At 37.7% G+C, this 19,127-nt stretch overlaps 1 protein-coding gene across 3 annotated transcripts in view; it reads right to left on the bottom strand.

Annotated features, from left to right (window-relative positions):
- The window catches only part of SHQ1 (SHQ1, H/ACA ribonucleoprotein assembly factor), a 51,492-nt gene that overhangs the window by 13,563 nt on the left and 18,802 nt on the right, over nt 1–19,127 (bottom strand). For 2 of the 3 annotated variants that reach the window (XM_056336833.1, XM_056336832.1), the window contains exons 9-11: nt 18,709–18,762; nt 16,109–16,232; nt 8,992–9,112 (exon numbers count right to left, since the gene is read on the bottom strand). In XM_056336833.1, coding sequence (XP_056192808.1) covers nt 8,992–9,112; nt 16,109–16,232; nt 18,709–18,762 — 299 coding nt within the window. Of the gene's footprint in view, nt 1–8,991; nt 9,113–11,902; nt 14,117–16,108; nt 16,233–18,708; nt 18,763–19,127 lie in introns of those variants that run through there. The other variant, XM_056336834.1, reaches the window with a different exon arrangement.

Genomic DNA, 19,127 nt, shown 5'->3' with positions numbered 1-19,127 from the left:
TAGTTACTATTTTTAAAGCAGAGAACTGTGATCTAAGGATCAAGAGCAGATGACTTGGGGTGAAAAATAAATCTCTGTTCTCTACAGAACTCGGACACCAACAGTCAACATGCTGTTTGATAAATTGGCAAACCCTTATCCAAGTTTTAAGGAAAATTATAGCATAATAAATGGCACAGAATCTCAAATACTTTCTGCACTAGACCCATAACTAGTGTTTGAACCACAAGGTACTTCTTTGAGCTATGCTATCTTGATGGAAACAAATAAGACAGTACAGAACTACTCAAGAACCTAGAGCAAATGAGCCAACTCAATTACTCTTCACTAGGAAAATGTGAAAACTTAACTGCTGTCAGAATTTTTCCTGTTCCCTGTTCAAACTAGATCAATTTTATTCGCAATTCTTTGTTATACTACACCATGGCTAAAACACAAAATGTCTGTTCCACCATACTTGCAGATAAGTCCAAATCAACCTTTAACTTTCTTACCAATGAACTACTGAGTTTATTCAGTGTCTTGCCATAACATAGGTCCTTAAGACATACACGTTCATGGAACCTTTTTTACCCCTCCTAGTTCTCTCCATTTCTCAACATTTTTGAATAGACACTACAATTAGTCTGTTTTGGCAGTGCCTCACAAATGCATTTAAGGTCATGCCACTTCTTTCTAAATGATACTGCTCTGCTGCTTCAGCTGAAGATTGTACTTACCCTCTTACCTCCTCAGAGATAAATAGGTGCTCAGGTTCAAACTACTCTCAAACATGACCCAATGAATTTTTCTGGAGCTGCTGCTGCCCTCAATTGTCTTATGTTCTCCAATCTATAACTATGATGTACAATTTTTTATTGTTCATCTGCCGTCTTATACTTGACTGTATGAAGTGCATGTTGTTCAAGCAAGCAAGTACTGCCAATCTGGGTCAGTCTCCACTATTGATTTTCTACCTTTATATAAATAACATGTAATGTCACAAAAGAGTTTTTGTCTAAAAAGACATATAGTGTATTTTCTTACAGATTGTGAAAGATACTGGACCGTACTTAAAACAAACTCTGAAAACAATGGATGATACTAACTTTATAAAGCAATTAAACAACCTCTGTCTTGTCCCAGGTTGATTTCCCACTCCCCACCCTTTTCCAATGTTTCCTAAACCACTCAGATTATTAGTAACTCCTATTGTTAGTGGTATGTAAACCGAGATATGCATAAAACGAACCTCAAAAAGCCTGCAAAGAGACCATTTGAAGTGGCCACTCCCATTATTGGCTAAAGCTTGAACACCAGCTGGGACATCTGAAAGTTAATACACCACTACAGGCCACCAAGAAGTGAATGAGAAGCAAACCTAATGCAGCATGATTACTCAAAGCAGTAAGCAAAAGTAGTTCTGCATGGTGAACTAGCTGCCAACAGTAGTAATGCCAGATTGTAAAGCCTGCTAAGAAGGAATTACAATAATTAGGGATTGTAGTCATGAGCTACTGTCGCAAGTCATCACAGGACACTAAGGGTGAAGCCTATGTAACCAGGTAAACAACAGCCTTTTTACTCTGTTCATGGAAAAGGTGTGACCACAAGCAGCACCAACATTTTTTCATTTATCCCTTATACCTGTATAGCTCTTACTAAGCCAAACAGCAAACAAAAAAATAGCCTTCAAATTAAGAATCTCAAAAATCAAACAAGTTGTTTTATTTTGCAGAGGGTGAGGGGCAAGTAATTAAGTGGCTTCAGGGTATCCAGAATGACAATACCATTGAAGTAGTATAACAGAGAAAAAAAATAATCCTCTAACTGCAAACTAGATCAAAATATGGGATTTTGTGATAGTGGCAGTGGGGTTGTTACACTACCTGATAAATAATATCATCAGAACATACGCTAAAAGCATATGCTAATGGCAAGGCCACTTTCTAAGCAGCAATGTGAAAGCAATGTGGCTCTTCCATGTAGCACCTACTTGGAGTTTTTATCAAACCTGGAATTACTGCAGCCTTCTCTAAGCTAAGGTTAACATGGGCAGCAATGAAGGTAAAGTAAAACCTAAAGTACTGCCAAAGTAGAGTACAGTTGACCATGAAATGGTAATGCACATAAAATACAGTACTATGAGGTGTATTCTTCCTAAGGTCTTAACTGTATGAAGTGCTTTAAACATGCTCTACAAATCAGTTCAATCTCACAGAGCCAAGAAGCAGGATTTTCATCCAGAATGTACTACTCCTTATGCCTTTGTTCTTCTGAATCATGGCTGCTGAATCCAAGAGGTTAACAGCTGAAAATATTCCTCTAACATTCAAGAATACTTTAAAACACCGATTACTTTTTCTTATTTGTTAATATGCTCCTCCCCCCATTACAAATCAAAAATTTAATGAACTTGTTAGTAGTACACCATTTGAAAACCTTTTAGGATAGTTTTGTTCCCGAATCCTCCTATCTGAACTTGTCGTCTTCACAGTAGAGGTGCAGTCAACAAAAGCTACAGCCCTGAGTTCCAGACATTACAGATGAGGCATTCTTAGGACCATGGCAATGCCACAAGGAGTGAACAGGACTTCATAAGTATCAACCCTACAAGCAGCATAACAGCAAAGACCAGAAGATCTTTAAAAAGCCTGTTTTTCCTCTAGTCAAGTATTTTCAGATTTACAAAACCCTAAACCGCTAAAGAAAACAAAAAACACCAAGAAGAAACAGCTGCAAGAAATAGCACAATGAAAACAACTTCCACATACTTTGATACACTTTTCTAAGCTTTCCAGATCCTAACAAATAATAACCAGGTCAAATTTCCTAAGTTTGCAGATAGATGATCAGTTTCACAAATAATTTTAACATACAATTGGAATATATGTTAAAAACCTATTTACATTCATCTAAAGATCATAATACTTGACTATAGAAGCTTAAATATGTTTTATGTTAACAAATATTTCCCCAAATCTAGCAAAAGCTTAAAGGTAATTCTTTCAGGAAGGCTGTAATACATGACCTGTTCTCTAATGCTTTTTGCCCTACAAGCAAGCACAGCATAGGATATGGGTGAGCTGGTATGTGTAACAAGATACAAGGAAAATATATGAGATTCTCTATAGAGAAAACACTGTAAATTAGTAACAGATCTATACAGCTAACACAAACACTTGTATGAAGAAAGGCTTTTGATGATTCATTGTAGTGCAGTGTGTTTAAATTGGGCTCAACAAACTATCAGCACTATTCTGATTGCCAAATGAAAAAATATCAGTAGCCTGTCCTATATATTTGCAGAAAAGGCTGGGTTTCAATGTAAAGAGATGATAACTTGTAAAATAAAATTTTGAAGTCTGTTAAAGCCAATAAAGAGGGCAGAATGATCATTAAGAAACCTTATCTCTACCAAAATTTAACCAATGCAATGGACGAAACTATGATGCTGAGTTCCCCACTCCCTTGTGCTCTTTATGATCCAATGTGACACAGACAGCAAAAATCCCAAACCTCACAGATCTTATTTTTGGTCTGAAAGATTTGGGCTCCATAATGCCTCTGCAACTGAGTCCTTAACATTTCAGACCCACATTACACTATATTGATTAAAACAGTAATTCAGAAAACCCAGGGAGAAGAAAAGGGGGACTGAACAATCACAGTCAATCTCATCACCTCAATGACATGCTGTGAATGTAATTAATCCTACATTTATTTAGAGAACTTCACACCCTACACATAAAGCAGCAACTCCCTGCTGGCTTCAGACTAGCTAATTATGTTGTAACAAGGATGAGGTTTCGATTATAAGAAAGAGATGAAAAGACAGACCGACCTATGAAGCTAGCCTATCTTTTAGGGTATGTCTTACCTGCAAATGAAGAGAAGCAAATATAACATACTAAGGAATATCTGACTTAGCTTTAATTTCTTTAGTTCCAATAAAGATAGCAGCTTCTACAGAGACTGTATAAGTGCCACCAGGAATCCTGGTTTTTACTTTAAAGCAAATAGCCCATGCTTGAACTGACACATTACACCTACAGTCACCAAAACTAGTAAGATTACATTTGCCTTACATTGCAGAGCACATACACATGAAGGTACAACTACAGAGCACACATACATTAAAGTGGCCTATATACCAACGTAACAAACCAAGTTGCAGTTCTGGTTCCACAGGACACACTGAGGCAATTTAACAGCTCATCTCTCAACATACAGACCTCCTTTACCGCACCAGTTGAAGCTACTACAATACACAACACAATGATTTTGTAATTTTTTGTAGTAGAACAGATCCTGAATAAAAGCTGAAACAGTAAGTTGAAAATTTTTAAAAAGTAAAATAGTAATAATGAAAAATATAGTAAAAATTATATTTGTATTTGCTTGATCCCTAGCTTATTCTCCTGTATTCCTCACACCCACAAAACTTTGAGAAGTATACAACCACGCAACAGTACATAACTAAGTGTACTAATCCCTGGAAAACTGCCAGGAATACTAACAGCTTCACCTCCAATTCAGGAACACAGAGAATACACATTAACTGATACTAAAGTGGTACATGTTTAAAACTAAACATGTATTTAAATGTTAATTAAAAACACTTTAAATCCATACGGGCTCAATTGTTCCCTTATGCAAGCATACAGAACAGTATGCACTTGTCCAGGCAGGCAGCTAAGGACTCGTAGGAAGCAGTTCAGCCTTCCACCTAGCCACTCATGTTATGGCCAGCAGGCATCATGCAGCCGAGCTACCAGAAGGCACATATGTACAACAGCAGACAATAAAAAGCAACATGAATAGAGACTGGCACAAAGGGGAATACAAAACACTGAAGAAAGACATCAGGCTACACAAAAGAACCTCAGCACAGCAAGAGTCAGTGGGGAGAACTACTCCAACTTCTGTAAAGGACACAACTCCTACGGGGTCACAGACACGTAAATCCCTCCAGCAGAAGGGAAAAAGCTCTCCTGCAACAAACCCACACCTATATTCCCCTGGTTTCAGTAGCTCATATTGTAGCAACCAAACAATCAGTGGTTTCCCCAAAGCTCCTTCTCCTCTCCCTCATTTCCTTCTGCTCAAAGGCAGGCATGAAAGATGGGAGTAAAGCTTAGACTTAGAATACAGATTCAGCTATAACTTCACCTTGGAGAGGCTGCCATATGTAGCATAGTGGTTTGTAAAAGCTCTGACCTAAAGAAAAAAGCATGCAAACCAGACAAATTAAATTTAATTTTATTATGGAAATGAAAGCAATAACAGAAGTGACAGCAGGGTGGATGATAAGCTCACTTAGCAGGGGGATCAAATGAAGTGATGACATGTCATTATGACCTCAGGGGTTAAAGAGGCAATTTTCCATCTGGCTGCATCTGGCTTTTCAACATAAATATTGACACCACCTGCCGAGATTTACTACAAGCTGCCTCCATAGGTCTTTGTCTAGCTTTTGTTACCCAGGTTAACATTTACTTTTCCCCTCTTTTCTTGAAGTTCTCCCAATCAATGTGCTCCCTTTCTTCAAAACCTCATGAAGAGTTAAAAGGATTTACATACCACTTTATACAATAGATCAAATTAATAATAACAACTTCACAAACAGCTCAAAGAGAGATACTAGATAGCTATAAAGCCGGTAAAGTTAGCTTTAAGACTGCAAACAGGAAGACAAAACTTTAGCTACACTTGTGTCTTGCATTGTCTTAAGACTTCTAGGGATCTACTTTTATCTTACTAATAGGCACCTGAATGAAATCCTTTTTCTGGAAAAAAAAATTAAAAATACCTTAGAATTAGAACTAGCTTGTACTCACCATACCCAATGGACCATTAGCCACCTGCATGTGTTTTATTCAGCAGCTTAATTGCTTCCAATTCCAGATACATTGTGCTTAAAATAAATCATCTTTTGCCAGCCCAGTGACACATTTGCTTATTCATCTAATTTAGCCACAGCCAAACTAGGATCTCAAACCAAATCTGGGATCAGCTATTAACGCACTGTTGGCTATAAGGTTTTTGCTTCCTCACTGTACATTTAAAAGGTAGTACCTACCAGTGGTGTTCCTCTCCTGGAGGCTTAACCTAGAATAGGACTGTATGCTTGCTACCACTTAATACAGCTATTACATTTTTGCCTGTGCCAAGCTTTTTTTCTAAACCTATAGCTCCCAGACTTTTCTCTGTCAGTACAGGTGAGCTAAAAAGCTTGCTTCCAGCTGTTTTTGAAGTGCCCAGATTCTTCACTAAAAAGAAACAACAGCCTGTTTCAACTGTTTAAACAACAGGGCCCCAACCTCCACTAAGGCTCTGTTACATACCAGCAAAAGAAGGGAAGAAAAAAACCCTCCACAGATTTTGAGAGCGCCCTGGGACTACAGCTATGAAAAGACAGGAGAACACGGAGACAAAGGAAGTTAATGAAGCTTGCACACAGCAAAGAATAGATACAAAACAAAACAGAGAAAGCATCCAGACTGATCAGACATGCAAATAACTTCACTGAAAGACCACCACAAAAATACTTATGAATACTTCCCCCTCCCAAAACTCTTTCACCACAAAGCCAATTACCAGAGGGATGTCATAACCTTCTTCCCCTGCAAAGGAAGTTGTACTACCCTCGTCTCCAAATGCTTTGCTCACCCCTGGGAAGCTGCAAACCCTTGTCTTTTAACAGATAAGTCGCCACTCATTTCTGTACGTTAAGGTATTTTCTGAATGACAAGTGAACTTAGCGGTTCCCTTCCACAGAGGGGAAAAATGAGAAGTGTTCCTGTTCGCTTCGCACATGCTTAACTTCAAGCACATGCTTCGCTGCTAAACTGGAATGACTTAAGCATACACTTAAATGCTTGCCCAATTCAGACCCTAGAAATAGGACTAGTTTCTGCAGTTCCTCTTTCTCCTGTTCTCCTAATGACAGACAACTATTGTGCCATGTCATTATGCCAATAAGATAGCTTAATTGCCCTCTTTCCAGAAGCTGTCAGTTCTGCTTAACTGGTACATAATGTATGCGTCTAGGAGTAAATGTGTTAATATATCAGTCGCTTATACCTACCATACATTTTCCTCTGCTCTATTTAAAGAAAGCCTTGGTTTTTATGATTGACTTGCTAGACATTATATTCATTGATAAGGGCAGCAGTAATATTACTGTCTTATGACTCATTTATTTGTGACAGATGCACAAAATAACTTTCTCCTTCATTTACTGCACCTTTTCAACTGAACTTAAACCTCAACATGAATTCCCCCATACTTTTATTTTAGTTCAGGTGCAGTCAAAAAAGGCCTCCTCAAAAAGACAGTGTAAAATGAACTGGATGTTCCTGTAGCTAATCAGGACTGATGAATCAAAATTTTAGGAAACATCTCTAGTTGCTTTATAATATTTTGGGCATTGTTACAGAGTCACTCAATGCATACAGAAAAAAGTAAGAATCAGCAATACGTACACCACATATGAATGCTGCAGCTCTGAACTGAAGGCCTTTAATTCGCCAAATACTGGGGTAAGATCACACCTAAACATAACGGCCTACGCAAGCTGGCTCAACTCTCCCTCGTATTCCCCTTTCTGATTATGATTATTACCCAGTTCCTTCTATATCGCCTCACTGCTTCTTGCGTGTTGTGCGCTTAAGAGGTTATTGTTTTGTCCCACAGTCTCTTGTTAAATTGTGAGCTGGAACGCAAAGACTATTTTTAACCACTCTTTTATATGTATGTTGCTGTATTAACACAAAAAATGCTGTTGTCATATTTGTTTATATGAGTAATGCCTTCCTTTTCAGAGAAATATTACTTTCAACTCATTCACATACTTTTGTGGGCCTTCAGAGAAGGCTGTGAAAACATAAAAAGCAAGGGAAGAAAAACACAAAAGCTGTATGAAAGAGTAAATCTGACACCACAATACAAAGCTCAGTAAGCTTTGAACATGCAGCTTGCTTCATTCATTTAATCCATTCCTAACTGTTTTCCTACCAATACTTCTGTTTTTAAAGCATTGAAGCAGGGGTCCTCAAACTACAGCCCACGGGCCAGATAGGGCCCCCCAGGGTCCTCAATCCAGCCCCCTGTATTTACAGAACCCCCCCTGCCCACCCCCCACCAGGGGTTGGGGGGGCAGAACCAAGCAGGCCCAGATGACTGCCTGCCACTTCATCTGCATGCCGGCCCCCTGTTTAAAAAGTTTGATGAGCCCTGCATTCAAGCATGCTGATACTTCTAACCAGTCTGGTTACGAAGCTCCCAAGACTCTGAAAGTAAGTAAAGCCATGCTGATGCCATTCAAAGAACAAAAATGAGACACAAAAGCACTGAAGGGCAAGAACTTTGCCTGGAAGTGGCAGAGTCACTGTTTCAAGTGAAGTAGAGGCCAGAGTGTATTGCCAAGCAGAGTGAGCTGGCAAGCGCCTACAGGGGCAAGAGTACACAGCACACAGAAATTTGTGACACTTACTCTGGTGTTAATCATCAACTGGTACAACTGCTACAGTTCCTACATCAACCATTTCACACAAATGTACATGGTTTGCATGTGCATCTGACCAGATTTGAAGTTGTCAATTCTATCTGAAGTTATAAACTCAGTCCTGAACTAGGAGTTGTTTCCAACCTTTTTCCTATTGTTACACAAGTGCTATATAAACATTTTCTTCCTAAGAAAAATCATAATGAAAATCCCCCAGAACCTGTTTCCCACGCACACAAAAAGTGTAATTACTGAAAATTCACATTTTTCTTTAAAATGCAATTCCTCTCTCCCTTCTCCAATGATGTCACTGCATTAAAAAATGCACCGAATGTCTTCGCTTACATAGTAAAAATAGCTGGATAAGCAAGGTTAATAAACGGAAGAGACTGATCACATTTCCATTTATAGGAAATACCATTTCTTTTGATTTTACCAATACTTGTTTGTAGATGAAGTACACTAAAAACATTACCCACATCAATAACTACTTAAGAACTTACTTGACTTTTTGAATCCAGATGCAATAATCTGTAATGAAGAGATCATTAAGGAGGTAGGCAGGGTCATTCTCCTTAAAAATCTGGTGAACATCCAACAGACACTTCAAAACAGCAGCTTTTCCTGGAAACAAATATTTAGTTTTGTAATACACTAGAAATTGTAACAGATAATCTTCATCTTCTCACCTTTCAAGCTTTAATAATCAGCTATCTACAACCATCTTGTAACTTCAAGTTGATTCACAGTCTCAGAACAGCAGTAATATGACTATGCCCTTCAGTATCTGCATCTATATGGATGTGGAGCCTCTGAATTCAGTAGGAACCTCTCTGCAAGACTGAAGCCTCAAGGCATAGTAACTCATGCATGTAATTCTGTACAGCTGAAGCAGCCCCCTCCCCCAGCTTCTGCACTTCCCAGAGCTGTGCTAGCCCAAACTTTAGCAGAGTTATGTAGTGCACCAAATAAAGCAGCAAGCTAAAAATTATCTCGCAAATAACCGAAAGTTATGCCCTATCATTTCTCTGAAGAAATCCTATTTCCCTGTATGCCTACAGAAATACCTGTGTTGGAAAATAATAAGGCTGGGAACACACAGCCCACAGCAGGGTCAAGCAGGCAGGAGCCACAGCCATTGTGTAAGCCAGTATAAGTAATACCATTACCTAACATCTAACCATTGCCTTAAATTAAGCGGAACTTTTCCTGCTTCTGTTAGTTACAGAACCATTTGGCAAACCGAGCCCCAAGAAAGAAAAAAAAAAAAATAAAAATCACTTGAGGCTCAAAAAGATGCCCTTTGACACACAGTTGATAAAGGCAGTAAAGATTAAGAACCTGAATGTTTTTTCATACCACAACCAGAAAACTTTCTGTAGTCAGCTTGATTTTCTTCACATGCAGCCATAGTTTCTAAGAGGAAGGCTGATTAATGTAACCCCACCAACTAGCTGGAATACCCTCCCTCAGTTTTCTGATGAAAATTGCTAAAGAGTTAAGTGCTAGAACACTAAAAAATAAATATTCCTATTCAGTGTTGGGGGGGACACCACACCAAAACCCCCAAATGCTCAAATAAAAACAGCCACTACTGCAAATGGAATCTAATAACCCTCTCCCAAGAGGCTGGCTCCTCCTAGGCTATGAAACCTGAACATGGATGAAATTACATTTTAAAGATTTAAAAACAAGCACACGCACAAAAAAGAGAGAGATCCGAACTCCCCCTGCTGTTCAAGCACGAAATTTGTTTGTTTTTAAGTAATACCTTGCTGAAAAAATGTTGACAGAGAATGAGAGTTAAAGGATGTGGAAGGTGGAAATAAGGAAGGACCTGGAGAGTAAAATGCAATAGAAACAGAAGTGACAATCCCATTGGTTTGGAAAAGATTAACTGAAAAAGGTCAGGAAATAAAATATAGAATCCCAAATATAACTGATGAACTTTTAGACTGCATCACGATCAATGCGTGCCAAGCCAAGCTTGTCAAACTTAACTATTTTGACTAAAAATAAATGGGCTCTTTTAAAAAAAAGTTGTATGTAGAATTAAAAAGAGCAAAATTTTAAGATTCTAGCTGTCAAGCTGCCAACCCAAACCATTTATAACATTAACCACTGTTACTCATCTGCCAAGTAACAATGTAAATTAGCAACTATATTACCAATTCTCAATAAAAAGTAGTCTTTCTTCATAAAGTTTTGGATTATGGTAGCTTAATGGGCTTCTAATCAGAGGTTGCAAATCTAACCAGGCTTTAATTAAACAGGGAACCCTACCTACAAACACATGGAGCATTGCAAATTACTAAACTTTTGCTTTCAGAAAATGCGTCTCATACATGCACCTTATAAACAAGAAGTCCTTATGTGAAACTGCATTTAACATCTTACTACAGGAACAAAAAAATAACAGCTTAAAAGCAAACAGTATTTAAGCCTTAATGTAGGATATTCCATACTACACAGATGATTCTTGGCCTATTTCTGTGAAATTCCACACCACAGGTTCTGTCTTTGGATATCTACTCCAGTCTTCAGTAGACATCTGGTCTTAACTTTCAGGCTGTAGTTATGTATTCAGTTATTACTTACACTGGCTTAAGTACTCTCTCTTTGTTACACTCCTTAGCCTCCCTCTTTCCCACAGGTCTTTCTGATGTGCCAGTGCAAGTATCTGCGAAACCATACAGTGTACTAGATCAGAGAACTGATGAAGCCAAAAGATGAACCGGCTAGAGGCTTTTTTGGCAGCTATGTCAGTCCAACTCACTGAAATGTTGTCTATCAAAGCAAACCTAAAACGTACTAGTTTTAAAAGTCTTCCTTCTTTTGTAGCCCTAGAATGATCATTTTTTGAAATTCACTGTATACTGGAGTTAAGAAAGCCATGGAATAGAAGATGAAGACATGCCAAGGGCAACTGATTTCATTTTCTTTACATAGCTTAAAGAGGCAAGCACTTTTAAGTTCAAGGGTGAAGAAGAAAAACTGTCTATTTAGAAAAACAGCAGTAAGTGTTCAAGAGCTGGTACAAAAAACTTTGATAGTATCAGGCAAATTAATGATGTATTTTTAAACCCATTTTTGCATTATCTTCTGTGTAAAGTTACAGGTCTGCACTACACCGATCAATAAACACACTGCTTTTTACATACAGATACTATTTCCTGATTACTCAAAAAAACCCCACTAGTTATATTTAAAGATTCCAACTTCTGTAATAGAATCAAAACTGTTTGATAATCTTCTAAGCCATTAAATTTTAAAGATGTGGAACTTAAAAGTATATGACTTAAAACAGACTCCAACATCCTCTATTTTTTTGGCTTGAAGATCTGTGTTAGAGGTAAAGGAGGATAATATCCCATTTTGCAGTATATATGGATTTCAAGTTGGTTATCAAGCCTATGTACTAACCCATTGTTTTTCTGAGAAAAATGTGAATTTCTTTTCCTGCCATTAAAAAATGATTACACTGCTGTTGGGGAGAGGATGAGTTGTAACTTCAGAGGAAAAGCAGCAGAGAAACCAAGCAAAGAAGGCAAATATCACAGAAGAGTAATACATATGTCCACAGAACATTGGATTCTTCTGGAGTTCATTGCTATGACAGCTGGTAGAGAAGAGCCTGCAACTTCAATTCCAGTTTCACACAGCCAGTCCTCCTCCTACAGATTAGTTCAAACAAACATGTAATTTGACCCCAGTTCTGGATCTGCCATTTGATAGAAGAACCTACTGATACACCATCATGAAATTCTACCAGCTTTCGTACTGAGTATTTGGAAGCAAAGGAAATTAACAGTCCGATCATTTTATTTCACATGAAGTTATTTTTCCTGCAGACTTCAGCACGTTCTTCCACGTTTTCAAGAAGGAGGAACATTCAACTAAAAAGACAAACTGAACTTTACTGTCCCATTAAAAAAAAATAAAAAGAAAAAAGTAGCATTCTTAAAAACAAGAAAAGAGCTCTTGCGGACTTTTAAATGAAAACACCCTGGTAACAACTTACACAGCTAGGCAACAGTACTATCTGGTTTTAATGGGTAATATAATCCTAAATCTGTTACTGTTAACTTCTGTATGGAAAGAAGCAAAGTATGTTTTATGTTGCAGCAAAGAGCACAAATAAATTCTCTTTATTATTAGCTCATAGACAGTAACTTTCAAATCAGTATTACGCAAAGGTAAAACAGTTTTGAGTAAATACTGACAGAACCAGCCCACACCACTGGCATATTACGGTCTACTGAAAAGAAAAAGGGCTACACGTTTTCACATAAACACACCTCAGATATTTGTTAGTCAACTGTCACATGCAGTATACACATTATGTTGGAGATAGCATTGTAGCTGGATGCACCAACACATTTTATTCCCTTTTTTAATCCTATCCAGGAACAGATAAATACAGCAGATAAAATAGTTCACAATTCAGCATAGTTAAGTATTATAGATCACTAAAACAGCATCAGAAAAAAAATATCTGCTGAGGACCTCAACATTAATCAGCTTAATGCATCTGTTTTACAATTAATGCTTTGGCAGGAAATCTTAATTCAAAATAAAAAGTGTTTAAATCACATGCAAGGATCCTTAATAGCTTAAGAATGCACTATCCTCTACCTTGGAAATGATCCACCAACATAACACTAGTATTTTAGAAGTCAAGTCACACAACCTGAGGCATAACATCTCAGTCCCATCAGAATTCTTTTCTATTTTTAAATAATTTACTTAGCTTATTATTATTATCAAAACTTTGTATTATACTATGTCCCAGCTTCCTCTACCAGCATCCTGAAAGAAACCTCAAGTCAGGATAAGGTCAACTCAAACTGATCCCTTAAGTTAAACACCATTCCTGTTGCGTCTACCTGAAAAGGAAGTTGTGTTACTACTTAATTGAATTATTGTATGTTACTTCAGTCATTTTTACCTATGTTCATCACACATATCACAATACAGTGCCAAATTGGTGAGGCATCATTTCCAGAAAACAAAGAGGGTAACAGTATTTAATGCTATCTATAACTGCTAGCTTTGCACATTGAATAGTTTGCCAAGTATTCTGTAAAAAAAAATTCCTCAAAAGCATGGCTCAACTTCCATTGAAGTTTGAAGGAGGAAACATTTTGACTGAACAGGTGTGCCTTGGCAGTACAAAGATTATCTAAGAAATCTAAAAATTACTTCTTTTAAGACTATATATACACACACACTTCCCCCCACCCACTTCTGATTATAAACAGCCAATACATCCACGCTGTATCTTAGTTCTTTGGTAGTTGGCTACTTAAAAAGCTTAAAATTTTTCACACTATACATGCACCATAATAGTAAATACTAGTTTGATACACAAACCCCAGAACTTTCAGAAGTTCATCAGAGTTACTTTTATCACCAAACTACTAACTTGCGAAGTCCCTCCCAACAGATTTATAACCACATGAAGGAAGCAGCGCACTTGTGTCTGCTTCCCAGGCAGCACTTGGAGAATGTCACAGCTCATACTCAGGATAGTGTTGTCTTCTCCACTACCAGTTGAAATGGGCACACATTCTCTTTTCTTGAGGCTTGCTTGTGCTTTTTCAGCATCTTGCTGATCCACGGCCAGCTCTGTGGACGCAGCCAGTCACCCCATACTGCACCGTTTCCCAGGCAACCAGCACAGCACAGACATGCACAGAATGAAGCCAGGCCTGCTGCATTTCTTAGCTAGAATGGTTTAGAAGCAGCCACAGAAGTTATCAACTAAATTAAGTTGAATTTATTTTAAAGCTTATGGCAGTAATTTTTATGCAAAGCACTGAGGTCAGAAAATACAAGCCTAGCATGTCTCCTGGTCCAGTAGAGAATGAGTTAACATACCCAAACTACTCCTCCAGAGATGACAGGGACTTTGCTGTTGAAGCAAGACCATCGTGGGTAACGTAGGGAGACCACAATGGTAAGCCCTACTGGGGCCATTGTGTTCTAGAACCAGAGGGACATGTGGCTGCTGTTGCCTCTTACCAACACAGGAGGATGGAGCAAGAAATCTGGCACACAGTTATTGTAGATGTCACTTCCCTTACCAAACTATAATAATAAGAATGTCACTGCTGAAAGAATAATGCACAAGCATTAAGATAATGACAGCTCCACGCCTGAAAATGAAACAAAAAAGCTGCAAGTATGTAGTGCGTAGTCCGTTTTTTCTTCAGTTTTAAAAGAAAGTATTTTTTAAATTGTCATTTATTTTTTGACAAAATAGTTTTAATGATATTCACTGCTTGGTTTTTTATGAACAGCCTTACTTGGCTGTTATTTAGGACTACCTTACTTCCTAATAGCAAGCAGAGAACTAAGATAACATACACGAGTCAGAGATTTCGGCCTCTGCTCCCAAGAGAGAAAAATTATATAGGAAGTACTAAAAGAACAATGATGCAAAACAAGTTTTAAAGCTGACACAAATTCAGAATTTCTGTTCTTCCCAGACTACCACTGGACTTACCGAAGAGTCATCTCAACCATTCTGCCTTAATCCTATGGAGAACTGTAACACTGACTATGAAACACAAAACCCTCCTTGTCCTCAAATTTGTGATTCTGTATGGCAATACCAAACTGGCACATACAATGAGACAGTTTAAAAATTAAAATGGCTAGATATCAAATAGTTATTTTGAACAAGAAAACAAAATTAATGGACTGGCTCAGTTACAAAGCTGAAAACCAACAAAAAAAAAATCTAATCCTAGAAAATAAAACTGTCAAGGAGAACAGGACTTCAACATTAGGATACATTTCCTTTCTGTCAAAATCCTAACATCACTGACAAGGGCTGAATTAAAACAGTAATTCTTCCAAACAGTAGAACATGCATGAAGGCTGTCCAGATTTGCAACTTCAAAACCATGATGAGCAGAATTTAAACCGTTGGAACAACTACAGACAACGATGCTTTAAAAACTTCCCTTAGGTACAGACAAATTGGAAGGATTTTTGACAACTTCCATGATCTTTTTTTCACAGGGTTTCAGTCAGGTTGTTAAAGAACACAAAGAATAACAGAAAACAACAGGACTGTTCTTATACAATAAGAAACTCTGCTTTGAAATAAAAACTTAAGACACCTTAAGAATAGGGTCTGAAAAAATCATAGTATATAACCTACTTTAACATAAGCCTCATTAAAATGTTCTTGTCCAACAGAAAAATCTCTTTACAGTTTAACAACAGTATAGAGAAAAATACTTTAAAGACTTTTTCCCTAAAGCTTTACACATCGTGGCTGGACTATCCTGATTTATCCAGAAACAAGATCTGATCAAAGACTTTTCTAAGAATGAGTCATTCAAAACATTTCTTCTGAGTAGATTTTCTGTTGTGAATAATACAGCTGAATTTACACCACAACTGTTGCCTAATAAATGAGTTGCTTCAGGGGCTTTTTCCTGCTAAGGAGACTAATTTTGTTCTTGTCTCTCCCCAGCCCCATTTTCAGATCTATCAAGTTTTGGTGAAACTGGCTAAAGGATTCAAAATTTATAAAAAAAAAAAAAAACACAGACACACAGACAATGTGGCTATACAGGCATTACTTCCTATCCCCAAAAAACTTACCTAGTTGCAGTATCATGACTGTATCATTGAAGGCACGTGTCACTAATCCAAAATGTCTGTATAGGGGATAGCACAGCACTCTTCTTCCAAAAGATACCAGGACATCATGAACACTAGTGAAACTCTGTGCATACCAGTGAAAAATCTGAATTAGCCTGTATGATTTTGGATACTAGGAATTATTTTTTGTTTTCCTTTTATGAAAAAAATCATATAATAGTTTACATGGCAGGATAACAGAAGTCCTATACATTTTATTGGTTTTGAATTAAAACTAAAGAACATAGAGAACATTAGAATAAAATAACTCAAGGCTTTGCCATCCTTTAGATTAAAGCAGTAAGTTACATCTGTCCCACATAGTTACATATATTAAGGGGAAGCTATCAAAAGCCTTTTAAGAATAAAGAAAATGTAAAACCACATATTAACAAAATACATGTGTACATAGAAGATCTCTAAAAATGATCCATGACTGCCTTTCATGAAAGTTAGATATTCAAGACAGGGATAAATATATCTGCCTAGGGAAAGCAGGTCATCGACCTCCTTTACAAGTGAGAAAGACCTCTAATTTACTTAGGCCAGAGGCATTAATGACTTATTAAAGACTTTACGACAGTGATTTCCTTTCCAGCTTTCACTTTTCAAGACAAAAAATTCCATTTATGAATCCAAAAAGAAATACCTATTCCATCTTGAACTCTCAATTTATTAAAATTAATAAAAATGCTTTGCTGACAGCCAGCACTTTTTTGCATTATGTGACTACCTCAACCTATTTTTCATTTTAATGGATCGACATTAAGCATTTAAATAATTTATGTTTTGTTATTTAATATTTAGAGTCTAAGGTGTGTACATGTCATGCACAGCAAAATGGCAGTCAGTTCAAACAAACCATAGCTGAGGCGATTTTGTTTACAGATTGATGAAAACACCCGCCTCTACATGGTTTGTAGAACAGATATAGTTATTAACAGCTTGGTGCCAGGAGACTGAATTTTCTGGGTGTGAAATATACTGTTGGCACAGGCTGCACCAGGATCTGCTATATTATAGGATAAGCACACACAGAAAACCCGTTCACTACGTTAGGACATGGATCTGAAAAAAATTTGAGACAAGGCAATCACTGAATTGTAACTTCACTCCTTTGTAACTTGCTACTGCAGAACATTCAATTGGACACAAAACTGACAGGTCTAGAAAACCAGTTGTCATAACATAAGTTCTTACTGAACAGAAGATTCACCACTACTAGAAATCTTTGAAGGACTGAACCCAAAAATCCCGTCAAATATCATTTTCGATCCTGTAAACAGAGACTTGGCTCAGTAATTTTGGGAATGAGGACAAATAGTCCTTTCTAGCTTACTGCAATCATAAGAAATCATGGATTACAGGCCAGATTAAGTCCCTTCCCACTTGAAGCTCTGTAGCAACTGAATTACATACACAGGCCTGTGTGCTTTCAGTAAACCGTCTGGAAGTGGAAAGAATAGAAGTTAAGTTTCCTTCCTCTATCTATGTTGGTTTCAAAGGGCTAGCAGCAACTAAACAAATAGGGACGTGGCAATAACACTGAAAAGCAGCGAGTGGGCAAAGCAACACATGTACTCTAACCCTCCATAAAGCCTGAAACAAAAGTATTCAGCCTATGTCTGAAATGTCACACAACACATTACAGCCTTAATGAGACAACAGTTCTACAACTACCTAACTGAGGTCTCTTTGCTACAAGAACATGGAATTCGACTTTTCCATGATCGAGGGGGGATATGGGGACAGACAACGCCACACAAAACCAAACCACCTTTTGATTGAGTTCTAAGAGCTTTTCCTATCATTGGGTTTGCATTTACTTCTGGGCTTCCCAGTTCCACTCTCCAATGCATTCTGAAGCCACACAGCAGAATGGAGGAGAAGCCAGAAGCCACCTGATTTGCAGCCTAGAAAAAGAGCAAGCTAGAAGTGCATTCATGAACTACGAAGGCTGAAGAAAGGCTCAGCAATCAAAACCCCCAGAAGTGAGCAATAAGCTTCCATCTTCTTAAGTTAATATATATCCAAGGCAGGACTTAAAGGACACAAGAAGACTAAGAAATTACATTCCCTATTTTTTATGCTCTTCTTATTTTGATATACTTCAGCCAGTTAAATGGGAAGGTATCTATGACTTCTGATCAAGGAGCCAGAAGGCTGTATTTTCTTGCCCTAAGCATGGAGCTGCACACACACACTGTGGATAGATGTAAGGAACAATTACAGTTACTTCCTAAATAAACGTCATTGACTTGAGAATCAAACCCAGGAGAGCTAGGAACAATGTGTAGACAAGCAGCTTTTTTCATAGTGCCTATCCTCAGCTTTTCCAGAATGAGCTAGAAGGCCTGGCACCCAGACAGATAAAAGGTCATACTCCAGCCTCTTGAAGCTACTAGTAGCTGGGAGCCCAGAAGTCACAATCAATTTCTTATAACTATTAAACAGAGGACATGCACTTAATGTGAAGCGCAAGCTTTCCACAAAAGCAACGCACAACACCAAAACCAAATAATACAGCAAACACATGATGCAAAACTTAAGTTTTAACTTACCTCCAGCCAGCACAGTGTTGCACTCAGCTTCCTGACATTCCAAGCTGATTCAACCTGGTTTTAAGAGAAGACCGTAAAACAAGTATTATGTAATTCAACATTCAAGACTGCCAGCAAACTATTTAAGATAACATTCTGGCAGTAATTTAAGAACCTTTGTGAATATGAAGCAGTAATTATATTATGTGCATAGAAATGGGCACAGGACAGGATTAAAAATTATATTGCAATGCAGATGTTAAATAACTGAATTGTTTTCCATATTGGGATTATGTAGCCCATGCACAGAGGCTTCAAAATACAACAGCAATCACAGAAAACCAGTATCTTAGTGGAATTCTGTCCCTTTTCACCAAGCAACAGAAACTTGAATCAACAAAGCTCAAGCTAAAATGCTTTGTTTTGTGAAAATGGCTCAA

This window comes from Falco biarmicus, chromosome 4 (genome assembly GCF_023638135.1).
Source record: "Falco biarmicus isolate bFalBia1 chromosome 4, bFalBia1.pri, whole genome shotgun sequence".
Lineage (NCBI taxonomy): Eukaryota > Metazoa > Chordata > Aves > Falconiformes > Falconidae > Falco > Falco biarmicus.
Note: the sequence above shows the minus strand (reverse complement) of the source record. Positions and strands in the feature narration are given on the sequence as shown.